General features: G+C 38.2%; 2 protein-coding genes and 1 non-coding gene across 3 annotated transcripts; 2 read left to right on the plus strand and 1 right to left on the minus strand.

Moving 5' to 3' along the window:
- Window positions 1-142: 142 nt before the first annotated feature.
- On the plus strand, window positions 143-215 carry trnaf-gaa (transfer RNA phenylalanine (anticodon GAA)). The gene has a single exon. It is a non-coding gene; the product is annotated as a tRNA-Phe (tRNA).
- Window positions 216-1,885: 1,670 nt separating this feature from the next.
- On the plus strand, window positions 1,886-10,167 carry rab7a (RAB7a, member RAS oncogene family). Its single transcript, XM_008409604.3, has 6 exons — window positions 1,886-2,034; window positions 5,364-5,426; window positions 5,580-5,706; window positions 5,786-6,004; window positions 8,346-8,474; window positions 8,573-10,167. The coding sequence occupies exons 2-6, from the start codon at window positions 5,374-5,376 to the stop codon at window positions 8,666-8,668; spliced, it is 624 nt and encodes a 207-aa protein (XP_008407826.1). The 5' UTR covers window positions 1,886-2,034; window positions 5,364-5,373; the 3' UTR covers window positions 8,669-10,167.
- Window positions 10,168-10,170: 3 nt separating this feature from the next.
- Window positions 10,171-14,070, minus strand: hmces (5-hydroxymethylcytosine binding, ES cell specific). The gene is made up of 7 exons (XM_008409606.3): window positions 13,866-14,070; window positions 13,561-13,781; window positions 12,695-12,838; window positions 12,392-12,607; window positions 12,109-12,263; window positions 11,166-11,358; window positions 10,171-10,496 (listed from the first exon to the last, which is right to left on the minus strand). Exons 2-7 carry the CDS (start codon window positions 13,747-13,749, stop codon window positions 10,305-10,307), a joined length of 1,089 nt encoding a protein of 362 aa, XP_008407828.1. The 5' UTR covers window positions 13,750-13,781; window positions 13,866-14,070; the 3' UTR covers window positions 10,171-10,304.
- Between the last annotated feature and the right edge of the window lie 893 nt (window positions 14,071-14,963).

The raw sequence follows: 14,963 nt of genomic DNA on the forward strand, positions 1-14,963 counted from the left end.
AACCAGATAACAAACCAGATAAGCCAACTATATCGCCAGAGAGTCATATCAGGCGTATTTTATAATATGAAAAAACATTTGCGCCACATAGACGTCTTTTTGTTTTATGAAAAGTGCTGTGTGTGAGCATAATATTATTCGCGCCGAAATAGCTCAGTTGGGAGAGCGTTAGACTGAAGATCTAAAGGTCCCTGGTTCGATCCCGGGTTTCGGCAGTGAATGGTGAATGAAATTTTTCCCGATGAAAGTTCAGTTAAATCCAATAACATATGGCGTATTCATATAGAATGCGCCCTATGGTCTAAATTAGCGGTTCTCAACGTTGCGCTCAGAAGACTGCAGGGGGCGCTGGCGGAAATTTTTACAAAAACTATTAATCTATAAATCTATAGACAGGTCTATATAAAGATAAAATCCATGATTTTGTCTCATATTTGTATGGCATTAAAAGAACCTGGAACTTTTGTTTTTCCACTGAAAGCTCTGGTTTGCACAATAAATGCCATGTGGGTGAAATTTTATGTATGATACTCTGATGTCCCATTCTCCTGAAGGCAGCACAGAGCTGCACCACCAGAAACTCACAGAAACACTGAAGAGAAGAAGAGTTATGATTAATGTAGTAGTTACAGTTCTATCCATGTTTTAATGCTGCAGAGCTCAGTCGTTTGCAAATAGATCAAAGTTTAAACTGGCATGTTGAACATCTTTTATCTGGTTCTTTTGTGTAATATTTAACAACTAGAAAATGGCAAAGAACAAGACATTTTTTTCCACTCTGATTGGCTGCTGTTAGGTCTACCAATTTTAACTTGAATGTTCATTGCATTTTTTGTAGACACCTGTGAAAGTAATTTCTATTCCCATGGCTTTTTTGTTCTCTGAGAAATTATTTTTGATGATAAACACAGAAACAAGCATAAAAATCAAAACATCGTGATAGTAATATTAATAATAAAATAATAATCAGTGCAAAGTAGCCTACAAATTATTTGGTGGGGGGCAGTGAGGGACCTGGATAAAGGCTAGGGGGGCGCTGGCCCAAAAAAGGTTGAAAAACACTGGTCTAAATAATACAACACTGCTTTTGCTTTCAACTTATTACTATGTTTATATACCACAAGTTGCAATCTACAGTTGGAACTGTCACAGTTGGAAGTGACAGTTATTAACGAAGTAACAGTTCTTAACGTCAGAGTTAATAACAGTCAAGTTATTAACTTGACACCAAGTTAATAACTGTGTTATTAACATAACTGTGTTATTCACTGCCCGGACTGAGGAGCAGTGAAGGTTATTTCTATTCTATTCTATTCTTGACACTAAACGTACCACTATTGTTTCTTTAAATTTGTTTTTCTTGTCATTATATTGGAAAGTATGGGTTTAAAAAAACCACAACCAGTCCCATAGATTGGTAGTGATAGACATAAAAACTTTTGCAAAAGATGTATGTGTCTCTTAGAAACATGAATAAAATAGTAGGTCTTCAAAAATGTCACCAAGTTTTCTACATGAGATATGTTTTTCAAAATTATGAGTGATCTTTTCTCTAAAATGTTATGTAACATTTCCGGCTCTGAGCAAGTTTTATTTAGGCTGTAAAGGTTTTAGACGGTACCTTGGACTATACAGTTTACACCAACGTTCTAGATACATTAAAACATTTTTATATTATGTTCTAGTTTTTCTTCAAATGTTTAGAGATTTGTTTAACTTGCTGATAATTAATAGGTTTACATGCCCACGCTTTTTTTTATTTTATTTCTTTCTTGTTTTATTTTTAGGAAAATATGGACCTTTTTGTATCTGGAATAAATATATGATTGATTGATTGATTGATTGTTTGACTGACTTATTGAGTCTGGGTTGCTCGCTATGTGATTTGCTCGCAACATGTGTGTATTCTATTGGCTCTTGTGCAACAAGGCGTGACCAGCGCGCGACGTCAGACCTCACGAGCGCAGCTTGTTTTGGAGGAAGTGAAGAGAGCTACGTTCAGCTAGCAGCTAGCCGCTTAGCCTGACAGAAAAAGTGAGTACCTAAATCGCCCGTCATATTTAGTCTTTTTACTCCGACATTGACAGTACTGGTTTTCACATATGGGCTTAGTGGAGAGCCTAACTTTCGGACAGCTGTCGTCGCTCTAAACGTGTTGTTTTGTGTCATATTTGTCGGAGCTGTTAGCCGTCCTGCGCGTTAAGCTAGGTCTTCCATCACAGGCGAAACAAAAAGTCTACCTTTGATTTTTGTAAAAAAAAAAAAAAAAAAATGTAATCTTTTAATCTGACGTCTCGTCGCCTAGGTTGGTTTGTAGTGACTCAGTCTGTTTATTACTGACAATATATCATTGCTGTCGTTTTGTAATTATCATAAATATTAACATTCCCCTGCTTTAGCCAGCGGTATGTTACCTAATTGTTTACTAGATGGTTATGTCGTGTTGTAAAATCGACCATGAAACACTTTCAAGCAGATTTCTTTACGTATATGTAATAGAGCCGATTAGAAGTTGTCTCTGGTGTTTCTCTTTCTGGTCATCTGCTTACCATAGTCATTTGCAGTGTAGCTTTGTCAGTTGTTTACAATGCTAACTATCTGAAAGTGTGTTGCAAGTCTTACGTTCCCGTGTTTATAGCCCTTAGATACATTATACAGTGGATCATCATATGAAAAACATATAGAACCAAATAGGTCAGTTGTGAATGAAGCCGGTTGTAACCCATTATGTTCCAGTTAACAGCAACACTTGTGCTAACGCAGCCTGCCAAGTCATGGTTCCGTTAGTCGTTGTGTTTAAAGCCATGTGATCAGTTCCTGACACTGTGTCATGGGGTTCAGATTATGCGAGCTGCAAAGATAGCTCTCTCTTTTGCCTTTCGGCTGTACTCGGACAACCGTTAGTATGTCAAAGTTTAGGACACGGGTTGTTGGGAATCCATGATTCCTCTCAGTTTGGGCTTGTTAAATGCGTCACCTGATAGCAGTGATAGCTTTAACCCCACTATAATAATAGAGTAATGGAGTTTGGACTTTGAGAATTACAGCTTTATGAGGAGGTTAGTATTGCGCAACAGGACTAGACTGAAGTCAGAAGTCTAATGCAATAATGCAATGTCTCCCTGAGACTCGTTGCTTTGCTACCAAAGCAGCTCCTCTGCCATGGTTGGAAGATTTGTTTACTATAAAATTTAGACGCATTGTAAGTTGGGGAGCTTTATGTATTTAACATTTTAAAATGAAACATTGAACGTAGCTTTGGGTTGCATTTGATTTACTGGACTTACTAAAACAAATCATCTTGCTCTAGGAGCTTTCTAATTTTAATCATACAAAATGTGTATATATTTTACTGTGTTTGGCATGAGCCACTGTGTTTGTATAAGTAGGTGTGATTACAGTTAGATCAGAATAAGACTTTTAAGACTTAAATCTTAAGTCTATAAGTTAGTTCATTTTTTTAACTTGGGATGGATAGAGAGACAGTTGTTGTCGTGAGACTCTAGCTGACTAAAAATCACATTAGCATGTAAAATGCAAGTTCATAACACTTGAAATAGATCAGCCCAGCAATTACTGCACTCCAGTTTGGTCCTTGAACAATGAAGGATCCGTCTCATTCATTTATTTATTTATTTGAAAAATAAATGAATAGAAAAAAGAGAAATATGTGCTTTGATAAGTGTGGATTATCTTGTTATTCTTACTTTTTCTGGTTGATTGAAAACTTTTTTTTATGTGTTATTGTTAGGAGAACAATCTGAATCTGCAGGTGAAATCCCAAAGAAAGCCATCTGATACATGAATCTTTGGCTGGGGAAGACATCTCAGTGCATTTATTATTACAATATATTAGTGTTATTACACTAAAATGCTGAAAAATTCGCTTAAAATCTGAGTTGCTTTGTGTTCCTGTTGTTTCCCGTTCTATTCATGTCTTTGCTATTTGTCAAAAGTGTCCAACACACAATCAGAATAACCATCAACATCATATTGTAAGGGCTGCACAGTGGCACAGTTGGTAGAGCTGTTGCCTTGCAGCAGGTTCTGGGTTTGATTCCCGGCCCCGGTCTTTCTGCATGGAGTTTGCATGTTCTCCCTGTGCATGCGTGGGTTTTCTCCGGGTACTCCGGTTTCCTCCCACAGTCCAAAAACATGACTGTCAGGTTAACTGGCGTCTCCAAATTGTCCCTAGGTGTGAGTGTGTGTGTGCATGGTTGTGTGTCCTGTGTGTCTCTGTGTTGCCCTGCGACAGACTGGCGACCTGTCCAGGGTGAACCCTGCATCTCGCCCGGAACGTTAGCCGGAGATGGGCACCAGCACCCCTCCCGACCCCACTGAGGGACAAGGGTGTAAAGAAAATGGATGGATGGATCATATTCTAATTATTTATACCTTTATTATTACTAAAGGTTATGAGTTATAACTGGAAAACAACATGACTGAAATACATGTAATCTTCACAGCAAGGATTTGTTGTGCTTTTTAGAGATGCCAGTTTCTGGTTTCTTTGAGGTCGAACCTGCTGATTCAGAGTTTTTTTTTTTTTTCTAAGGACTAAACATAGAAAGAAATCAGCTTTGATTTTTTTTGACAGAGTTCATTTTTGATTACTTCGCAAAGTGGAAGAATAGTTTACTAAATTAATCCCATTAATGCGCCTTGGTATCTGTTCTCATCTTTAACCTTAAAGTCTCTTGCGGTTGTTTTTCCTGGAGTAGAGCTGAAGAGGCCTGAGACGGATCCTTCATTGTTCAAGGACCAGAGTTTTGTAGAGTTATAAATTGTTTTAGGGGTCACTTTTAGTTTTTTTCTAAAAAAAAAACTAAAAGTCTGTATGAACCTTCATATATGATCACGTGTCGTTTCAGTGTTTCCAGTTAAAGCTTTCTTTGCATTTCCAGTCCAATCAGTTGCTCGGATATTTTTAGCATCACGTTAGTAACTCAGCTAAAGTATGTTTGTTTACTTCTGTTTGTATTTGAAGACATTTTTTTTTTAAAGAAGAGGTACAGTGTTTGGCCCAAATCCAAACACTGACTGCCTGTGTTCAAGTTTGGGCAGCATAGTATATGACGATTGCGTAACATTACTGATCAAGATCCAAACTGGAGTGCAGTAATTGCTGGGCGGATCTATTTCAAGTGTTATGAACTTGGATTTTACGTGCTAATGTGATGTTTAGTCAGCTAGAGTCTCATGACAACAACTGTCTCTCTATCCATCCCAAGTTAAAAAAATGAACTAACTTATAGACTTAAGATTTAAGACTTAAAAGTCAAAACTTTGTCAAGGAGAACATATAGGAACTGTAGTTACTTCTCTTGTTTTTAGTTTTCCTCTAATTTTTTTTGTCTTCACAGCTGTGAAATCATGACATCAAGGAAGAAAGTTCTACTCAAAGTCATCATCCTTGGAGACTCTGGGTAAGCAGTTGTTGCAGATTCACGTTGGTTCTAAAAACGACTCTTCCTAGCAGCTGAAAAGCCACTTCCTGGTTTCAGCAATCCTGGCGTTATGGTGACTTTTCTTTTCCTAATGTTTTTAATATGGGCTTCATATTTGTTTTGTTGTTGTAGAGTTGGGAAGACTTCTCTAATGAACCAGTATGTGAATAAGAAGTTCAGCAACCAGTACAAAGCCACGATTGGCGCCGATTTCCTGACGAAAGAAGTCATGGTGGATGACAGACTTGTCACAATGCAGGTACTGAAGCTACTTCTGGCTCTCTACATCTATTTGGTGCATACAAGCTTTAAGAAACCGTAACTGTTCTGCCTTTCAGATTTGGGACACAGCAGGTCAGGAGAGGTTCCAGTCTTTGGGTGTAGCTTTCTACCGTGGAGCAGACTGCTGTGTGCTGGTGTTCGATGTGACCGCACCCAACACCTTCAAGACCCTAGACAGCTGGAGAGACGAGTTCTTGATCCAGGCCAGCCCACGAGACCCAGAGAATTTCCCTTTTGTGGTGCTGGGCAACAAGATTGACCTGGAGAACAGACAGGTAAAATTATGTTTTCACTATAGAAATATTTCTAGGCTACAAAATTTGATTAAAATTAGTTCTTTAAAAGTGCAATGGGGTAAGTTGGAAAAGTCCGCCCATGACTAGAAGAGCACCTGTCAAAGATTTGTAGCCTTTAATTGGCACGGAAAAATTTCCAAATCCAGCATGTTCCATGATAGGACGGAGAAAGTTGGGTATTTGTTTGTCTAGCTGGACTTTTCTGTTAGATTCTTTATTGCTCTCTGTGACTTGAGGTGGTTGAAGCTATCGGTAACTCACGGCTAATACAGGTCCTTCTCAAAAAATTAGCATATTGTGATGAAGTTTATTATTTTCCATAATGTAATGATACAAATTAAACTGTCATATATTTTAGATTCATTGCACAACAACTGAAATATTTCAGGTCTTTTATTGTTTTAATACTGATGATTTTGGCATACAGCTCATGAAAACCCAAAATTCCTATCTAAAAAAATTATCATATCATGAAAAGGTTCTCTGAACGAGCAATTCAGAAACAAACAAAACATTTTATCTTTTTGTTTTTAAACTGTAAGAGTTTTTTTTATTTTTTTTTTAGTTCTTTTATTTATTTATTTTTTTTAATATTGTTATGTTGTGTTTTACTGTACAGCACTTTGTATCAGCTGTGGTTGTTTTAAAGTGCTTTATAAATAAAGTTGGATTGGATTGGATTGGAATTAACCTGATCATCTGAATCAACAAAGTAACTCTAAACACCTGCAAAAGATTCCTGAGGCTTTTAAAAACTCCCAGCCTGGTTCATTACTCAAAAACGCAATCATGGGTAAGACTGCTGACCTGACTGCTGTCAGGAAGGCCATCATTGACACCCTAAAGCAAGAGGGTAAGACACAGAAAGAAATTTCTGAATGAATAGGCTGTTCGCAGAGTGTTGTATCAAGGCACCTCAGTGGACAGTCTGTGGGAAGGAAAATGTGTGGCAGAAAACGCTGCACAACGAGAAGACGTGACCTGACCCAGAGGAAGATTGTGGAGAAGGACCGATTCCAGACCTTGGGGGACCTGCAGAAGCAGTGGACTGAGTCTGGAGTAGAAACATCCAGAGCCACCGTTCACAGGCGTGTACAGGAAATGGGCTACAGGTGCCGCATTCCCCAGGTCAAGCCACTGTTGAACCAGAAACAGTGGCAGAAGCGCCTGACCTGGGCTACAGAGAAGCAGCACTGGACTGTTGCTCAGTGGTCCAAAGTACTTTTTTCAGATGAAAGCAAATTTTGCATGTCATTCGGAAATCAAGGTGCCAGAGTCTGGAGGAAGACTGGGGAGAAGGAAATGCCAAAATGCCAGAAGTCCAGTGTCAAGTACCCACAGTCAGTGATGGTCTGGGGGGCCATGTCAGCTGCTGGTGTTGGTCCACTGTGTTTTATCAAGGGCAGGGTCAATGCAGCAGCTATCAGGAGGTTTTGGAGCACTTCATGCTTTCATCTGCTGAAAAGCTTTATGGAGATGAAGATTAAATTTTTCAGCACAACCTGGCACCTGCTCACAGTGCCAAAACCGCTGGTATTACTGACCATGGTATTGCTGTGCTCAATTGGCCTGCCAACTCTCCTGGCCTGAACCCCATAGAGAATCTGTGGGATATTGTGAAGAGAAAGTTGAGAGACGCAAGACCAAAACACTCTGGATGAGCTTAAGGCTATCGAAGCATCTTGGGCCTCCATAACACCTCAGCAGTGCCACAAGCTGATTGCCTCCATGCCACGCTGCATTGAAGGCTGCAAAAGGATTCCTGACCAAGTATTGAGTGCATAACTGAACATAATTATTTTTTGGTATTAAAACACATTTCTTTTATTGGTCGGATGAAATATGCAAATTTTTTTAGATAGGAATTTTGGGTTTTCATGAGCTGTATGCCAAAATCATCAGTATTAAAACGATAAAAGACCTGAAATATTTCAGTTGGTTTGCAATGAATGTAAAATGTATGACAGTTTAATTTTTATCATTACATTATGGAAAATAATGGACTTTATCACAATATGCTTATTTTTTTGAGAAGGACCTGTATACCCTTGCTATCTAGGTAGCTTTTTTTGCGAGTATCGCCAGTTGGATGGAGAACATTTCTGTGAAGATAGTTGTCGTAAATCCCATTCATAATGGTTTAAAAGTCTTAAATTTGAGTTGATGAAACCTGCAGAAACCCTGATTGTAGCTTGTGTGGCCTGGAGTAGTGTCTTCACTGATCACATGAAGATCCGATTTTTGGCGTTCAAATAGATCGACCACCACCCTATTTTATTTATTTATTTGGCCAATAATATTAGCTGCTGTTGCGTTTCAGGTACCAACCAAGCGGGCACAGCTTTGGTGTCAGAGCAAGAACAACATCCCGTATTTCGAGACCAGCGCCAAGGAGGCAATCAACGTGGAGCAGGCCTTCCAGACTATCGCACGCAATGCTCTTAAACAGGTAACACAGGATGGTGACCGTCATTGTGAAGCATCAGCTTTTTTGTGTTGTTGAAGTTTAATTAATGTTCCCTCCACTCATTGTGGCTCTAATCTCAGGAAACCGAAGTGGAGTTGTACAATGAGTTCCCCGAGCCAATAAAGCTGGACAGGAACGAGCGAGCCAGGCCTTCAGCAGAGACCTGCAGCTGCTGAGGCCTCTGCTCTGAGGATCATCAGGGGCTCGTCATCGCCCGCATCACCCTGTCTTGCCTTGTCTATTTATCCCCTCCCCGTGGCCCCGCTGTGTTACGCCCTGACGTCCAACATACAAGCAGCGTTCCCGCTCATGAGAGTATATTACTACACACAAACATGCTGCACCCACCTCCTTATATAAATATATATATACAAAATACATTTTCTATAAAATAGTCTTTTAGTCCAAAGAACACTTTAAGGAAAGAATTAGGTGTCTATTTGTTTGAAGCTTGTTTCCTCCCCAGTCTTTGCCCCTCTTACTTGTCCTTGGTGGTTTGGGGCTGAATTTCCTTCCATTTCATGTATTTCCTGCTTTCACTCCCAGTGTGCTCCCAACTGCTTGTATTTTGATACTTAAAGTGGGAAATCAAAGCATTACTTCTGTATGTATTTTGAATTTCTGACTTGGACAAATATTGTTTTGTGTTTTTTTTTTCTTCTTTTTTTTTAATAATCAAAATGTCTGTAATTGTGGTGGTTATTTTCTCGGTCCACCACTGCTGCACGAACAGAGGAAACACTGCTGCTCCATATTTTCCCTAATACTTGTTACAGTGATATATATATATACTGCTCAAAAAAATAAAGGGAACATTTAAGTGTTCACTTAAGTGTTTAAGTGTTCCCTTTATTTTTTTGAGCAGTGTATATACAGCCTGGACCGCATAAAAGAAATCCCTACTTCAGCAGGGCTTTTGTGTGAAACTAAACAAGTGAATTAGATGAAAATAATGGTGGCTGACTCTTAAAAAATTGGCATATAATTGAGAATCAAGTGGGTGGGGGGGAAAGTCAATCTGACAAATATGTAGTTATTTATCCTCACTTTGCAACCATGCTGTCATACCCAGTAGCTTAAATTTATGGAGACGACTCATTTCGAGCCACACAATAAATGTGATTGTAGCTTAGGTTGGGACTTTTGATCTAAGCGCTGCTCCTCTGTTGGGAAAATGAAGGTTCATCTTGTAATCTTTTACTGTTCTCACATCATTTCACATGGGAACCAGCTGCATCAATACAGCATGCCAGATAAACCGGGAGGAGAGCTGTTTTTTTTTTTTCTTTCTGAAATAACTCCTATTATTAAATATGTTTCTTTTACAAGACTTTGTGTATAATTGCGAATTTCTCAATCATGGTTTAGGGAAGGCAAAGAAAGCTGTTGTAAATCTCCATATCCGACTGCCAACTCGCCTGTGGCGGCAAACAGTTCAAGTACTTCTCATCTTATTTTAACTGATTGGATCTTTAACTGTTGGTTTGTATTATACTGAGAGCTAGAAATTCATCGTAGAGTCTAAAATAGCACACATACTGTAACTGACTCTTAAAAAGACACATGGAAGTCTTTGGCATTCATCATTATTAGAATATGGTAGTGCACAACATCTACATTGTTTCAAAATGTCTGCGTTTCAAGTAATATGGATAATAAAAAAATCTTGACTTAAGCGTAAAGAGTTCTTGGTATTTATTATTAAATCTTGGGCAGTCAAAACATAAATGGCATCAACATAAGAAATACACAAACATTTTCATCTACAAAAATGAAGACTGAAATTATATCCAACAGCTACATTTCTTGTGTTTATTTTGTTCTCGGTTTCTTATTGACTCCCTGAAGCCACAGCTGAAGTCCTCCGGCGGGCTTGCATCGACTCTTAGCTTTGCTGTCTTGCTCTCCTTTGGTCTCGTTCGTGTCGGGCTCCTTTCTTTTAGCCGGGCTGCCGCTCGACAGCCAGCTCATCATCATCTTACTGCTAGCTGTGGCTTTGATCTCCTGAAAAGCCAGGAGGCAAATCAGTCTGATGGGGAAGAAACTCTCGAAATTCAAATTTCTATAAATGTTTTACAAGACATAAAAAGTGATACAAACATGTCAGCCAGGAAAGATGGTCTATGTTCCTTCTTTTTTTTATTTGGTGAGACTAAAAAGAAGTGTCACACTACTCCCTGTGGTATTGTTTGAAAAACTTTCTGCAAAAGTCACAAGATTTATTCACATCCAGTGTTGCATTAATTTCACTCCATTCATGTTCTTGTTTTGCATGAATTTCTGCACCAAAGAGGCGTGGCGTGGATGGAAAAAGTGCATGACAGACGAAGTGTCAGAAGCCCAGATTGCTCCAATGACACCCTACAGTTTGTCTGCACTCTTGGGTCTGATCAGCCGTCTCCCCATGATTACGTTAGCTAAAACATCATGTTTCAATTTTAAAAATACTTTTATCTAACAGGTGTTATTTGCTAGTAAAACCGCATGCCATAATCAGCAAAAATAAGCATATATATATATATCAGATTATGTTGCTCATCCATATAATACATATGTTTCACTTTGAATTGAACAACTGAGATTAATTCACTTTTTAATAGTTTCATTTACTGAGATGCTCTTGTCTGACTGAATGGCTGTTATTCAAAGACAGTCACTTGTTGGTCTTGCTACCTTTTTGCTGCTGAGATCCACCGGTTGCAGGCACTCTGGGGAGTTGTTGCGCGAGTTGTTGACAAAAGACGAGACGGGGTGAAAAGTCAAAACGTCTTTGGACTGAAGCAGGTTGATGGCGTCCAGGGACTTCACCTCCCCAAAATCGAGCCATCTTCTCACTTCGTCTTCTCCGTCCAGGATGGCTGGCATCCTGACAAAAAAAATGTAAAAAATTAAACACGTAGTTGTTTAAATTTTATTATCCGGGTTATACAATTAAAATGTCCATTTTCCATTAACATATTTATTTTCTTGATGAATTGATTAGAATATGTAAAAAAAAAAATTACTAACATTGGCCGATACCGATGTTGACGCCGATATATCATACATCTCGAACAATAAGTGATTTTGATCAGAATTTTCAATATATTTGTAAAATCAAAAAAGAGATTGTTTTGTGTGAAAAAACTGATGTATAGCGATGGGAATAGAAAGGTCCGTGTTTTTAACCAGGTATAAAATCCAATGGGAGAGGGTGCATCTTTAAATATGATGATGAAGAAAACTTAACTCCTTATCTGTAATTTTGAATGCTTATTTTTTAATAATACCAACTTATCAAGCATTAATGAATATATGATTTGATTCTTTAGTTAAAGTGCATTTCTAACTACATTTTAAAATTTCTTAAATTGAATTTAAGTTTGTTTTAGGCGAAAACATTGATGTGTACTGAAAACAAGTATCTTATTTCTTTTATAGAAATCCAAATCTTCCATCTTTTTTAAATAAAACGGAGAAGACTTTGAAACCCGAATGATTTTCTATCCTCTATCTATTCTATCATTTTTGCTCCTCAAAACACACACACACAAAAAAACTTTTACTTTTCCAGACAGTGTAGGAACCTTCTTTTTGTTGCATACAAAAACAGAGAAAAACTGCAGCCACTACTAACCTGTCGTGAATGCTTTGGAGATTCGGGGAAGCGTTCACAGTGATGACACTGTAGGTGTAAAGAGCTTCTCCACCGCCTGGTGGTGTCCAGCAGTCAAACACTCCGGCCATCGTCAGCAACCTCCACCCAGTCCACTCAGCAGGAGCTTCACTTTCCTTTCAAATTACATTTTGTTTCCAATATGAACACCTATCTGCCTATGATTTCCAACGATTTCTGCAATTTTGTTCTAGACGAATAAATAATTTGAAGTACTTTTATTCCATCAGAAGATAATGCAAACCTCTGCCAGGTCATGCGAGATTTCCCCTTTCTCTGACACGACTGTATTGCGAGTTGAAGACGTGACGTCCTGCTGCTGGTCCTCTTTCCGCTCCTGGCTCGGGCCGTTTTTCTGAGGAAAGTAGATGAAGAAAGGCTGCTTCTCCTTTTCCACCCTCCGCCACTCATAAAATCCGTCAGCCATGATGACGCAGCGCTGTCCCTTCAACAGGGGGTCCTGTAAAAAGAGGTCAGGATGACAAGCTCAAAGAAATTAAAAGGATGACAAAGCCCAGGAAAGAAGGACTTCCACTGAAGTGCACACCTTGTAGGACTTTTTCTCGAGAATGTTTTCGCTGCGGCAGTTGCTGGTGCTGTACTGCATCTTGCTGGGGTCACTCTCCTTGAACCAGGCAGGTATAAGACCCCAACGCATTGAGGCCAAAACACATTCATCCACAGGAGCAGCCTAGGGACGACATAAATGAGCAACTTCTAGTAGGACAGCCCTCACTATAGGGATGGCTTAGCATATTCAAAGCGTAGAAAAGAAATGTTTGAATAGATACTGACAGAGCATGAGCTAATTTGTAAAGAGGAATGGTTATAAAAATACATATATCTCTAGATGTATTCAACTTAAGTGAGTTGAATGCATGTCACTTTTTTTTCTTTTAGTTTTAACATTTAAAAAATGATATATATATCCTTCATATTTTCCAATTATCCACCACTTTGTGATGGTGTACCACATAAAATCCAAATAAAACACAACAAAGTACTCAAAAATCAAATCTAAAGGACAGTGATATTTCTGGACACATTACATCTAAAACTAAAACTTTCAAGAAAAAGTTCCTTCAGATGCACTACTTATTCAAATATGCTTTGGAAAAAGCTCAGAAACTATTTATATACAACTTGATTAGAATTTGTACTGAATTTTGCAAACAATAAATTGTCACAAAACGCAGTCTATTCAACCTTTAAAGAAAAACTAAAATAAAGTGAGATACACAGCACAGGCTCGGAATCATTTAAAGGCGGGAACCAAAAGTTATCTGGCTCGGCACCGTTCAGCTGAGGGAAACAATGGACCAGCTTGTTAGAAGAAGTCCGTGTAACGTTTAGCGCAAGTGTAAACGTTACACGAATATCCACTTTCACTACTTTCACTAAAGCTGAAGTCACCTTGTCGAAATGTCTGTGCGACACCAGAACCGGACTCATGGACTGGGGACTCTTGTTGTAGGAGGGTCTGTATTTGTCCGCGTCTCCATCCCTCCAGTGGGGCTGTCTCCGCTGTCCGCCCCGGTTTCTGTACGAGCAGGCTCGGCTCACCTCGTCCGGAGCTAGAGTGCACGCAGTTCTTCCACACATCTCAGAAAGCTAAAACTGGCTTTGCTTCCAAGCTAAAAACAAACAAAAAAAAACTAGTGACTTTTTTAAACAAAAGGTCTTTCTCGCGGCCTATTAAGACCCTTAAAAAAACGTACCAGTTTTTCCAGTATTGACGTATAATGCTAAATGTCAAACTCAAGGTGCTGGGAGTTACTGTGTATTTAGAAATAGTGCGCGGATTTTGTCTGGGTAGGACACTGAAGCTGTCAGAGCAATTCTCCCCGCCCCGGATCCAATATGGCGGCTGTTTGCCACATCAGGGTTTCGTAAACCCTCCGCTGCTGGTTGCTATGGTAATTTATGAGCCTGTCTAATGTACAGCACTATAACCCGCTGTAATCTATGGCGGTCCTCCATATATATAACGACTTCGGGATAATTATCATTAAATGACGCTTAAATTATGCACTTTGAAGAAAAACTGCTACAATAAAAATACGGTGTTAAGCAGAAAATATAAATACAATATCAGAAAATATAAATATATCAGAAACAATTTATAATGTCAGATTATAATATGCGTCTTCTTCTGCTAACTTCCATAATATATTTATTTATTATAGTATAATATATTCAAAATTATAATATGATATAATATTATAATATAGAATATAATATCAGAAACAAGATACCAGTAATTAGCTGGTATTTGCTGGCTTTGCTTCTAAGATAAAAACAAATAAAAGAACGAGTGACTTTTTTAAAACAAAAGGTTAACTCACAATTGAATATATTTCTTTTATGTTTATAATAATAAAAATAAATAAATAATACATAAACCTGAAAACATTGTTTGAACCCATAAAAACAGATTTTAAAGGTATGACAAAAAAAAATTTTTTACGCCAGAAGTTTTTTTTTTGTCATACCTTTAATCAAATCCCTTCACCTGTTCTTTAGCACCACAGCAGGGGGAATTATCAGAACAGATATTAAGCATTTATAAACTGTAAACTGCAAATTAATTACACTCACGATTGTCATAAAACGGGGTAGAAAGTTGAATTGAACAATTGTTTCCAATGCGAGTACTGAATGTATAAAATGTGTTGTATTTTGTATTAAATTAATGAAAAATAAACTTTTTAGTGATATTGTAAATTATTGAACCTGAATACGAAAAATTTATTTTATATGTATAAATTGATAGGTAGAAGGAATTAATCATATAGGTGTTAATATTTCTGTGTATA

This window comes from Poecilia reticulata, chromosome 5 (assembly GCF_904066995.2).
Source record: "Poecilia reticulata chromosome 5, P_reticulata-male-v2, whole genome shotgun sequence".
Taxonomy (NCBI): Eukaryota; Metazoa; Chordata; class Actinopteri; order Cyprinodontiformes; family Poeciliidae; genus Poecilia; species Poecilia reticulata.

Bases quoted from the DNA above. Each gene is read 5' to 3' on its own strand.
- rab7a (XM_008409604.3), top strand. From the start codon at position 5,374: ATGACATCAAGGAAGAAAGTTCTACTCAAAGTCATCATCCTTGGAGAC. The intron at 5,427-5,579 runs GTAAGCAGTTGT...TTGTTGTTGTAG, and splicing joins ATCATCCTTGGAGACTCTGG to AGTTGGGAAGACTTCTCTAA. The intron at 6,005-8,345 runs GTAAAATTATGT...GTTGCGTTTCAG, and splicing joins TTGACCTGGAGAACAGACAG to GTACCAACCAAGCGGGCACA.
- hmces (XM_008409606.3), bottom strand. From the start codon at position 13,749: ATGTGTGGAAGAACTGCGTGCACTCTAGCTCCGGACGAGGTGAGCCGA. The intron at 11,359-12,108 runs GTTAGTAGTGGC...TTTTTTTGTCAG, and splicing joins CTCCAAAGCATTCACGACAG to GATGCCAGCCATCCTGGACG. The intron at 10,497-11,165 runs GTAGCAAGACCA...CTGGCTTTTCAG, and splicing joins TGGATCTCAGCAGCAAAAAG to GAGATCAAAGCCACAGCTAG.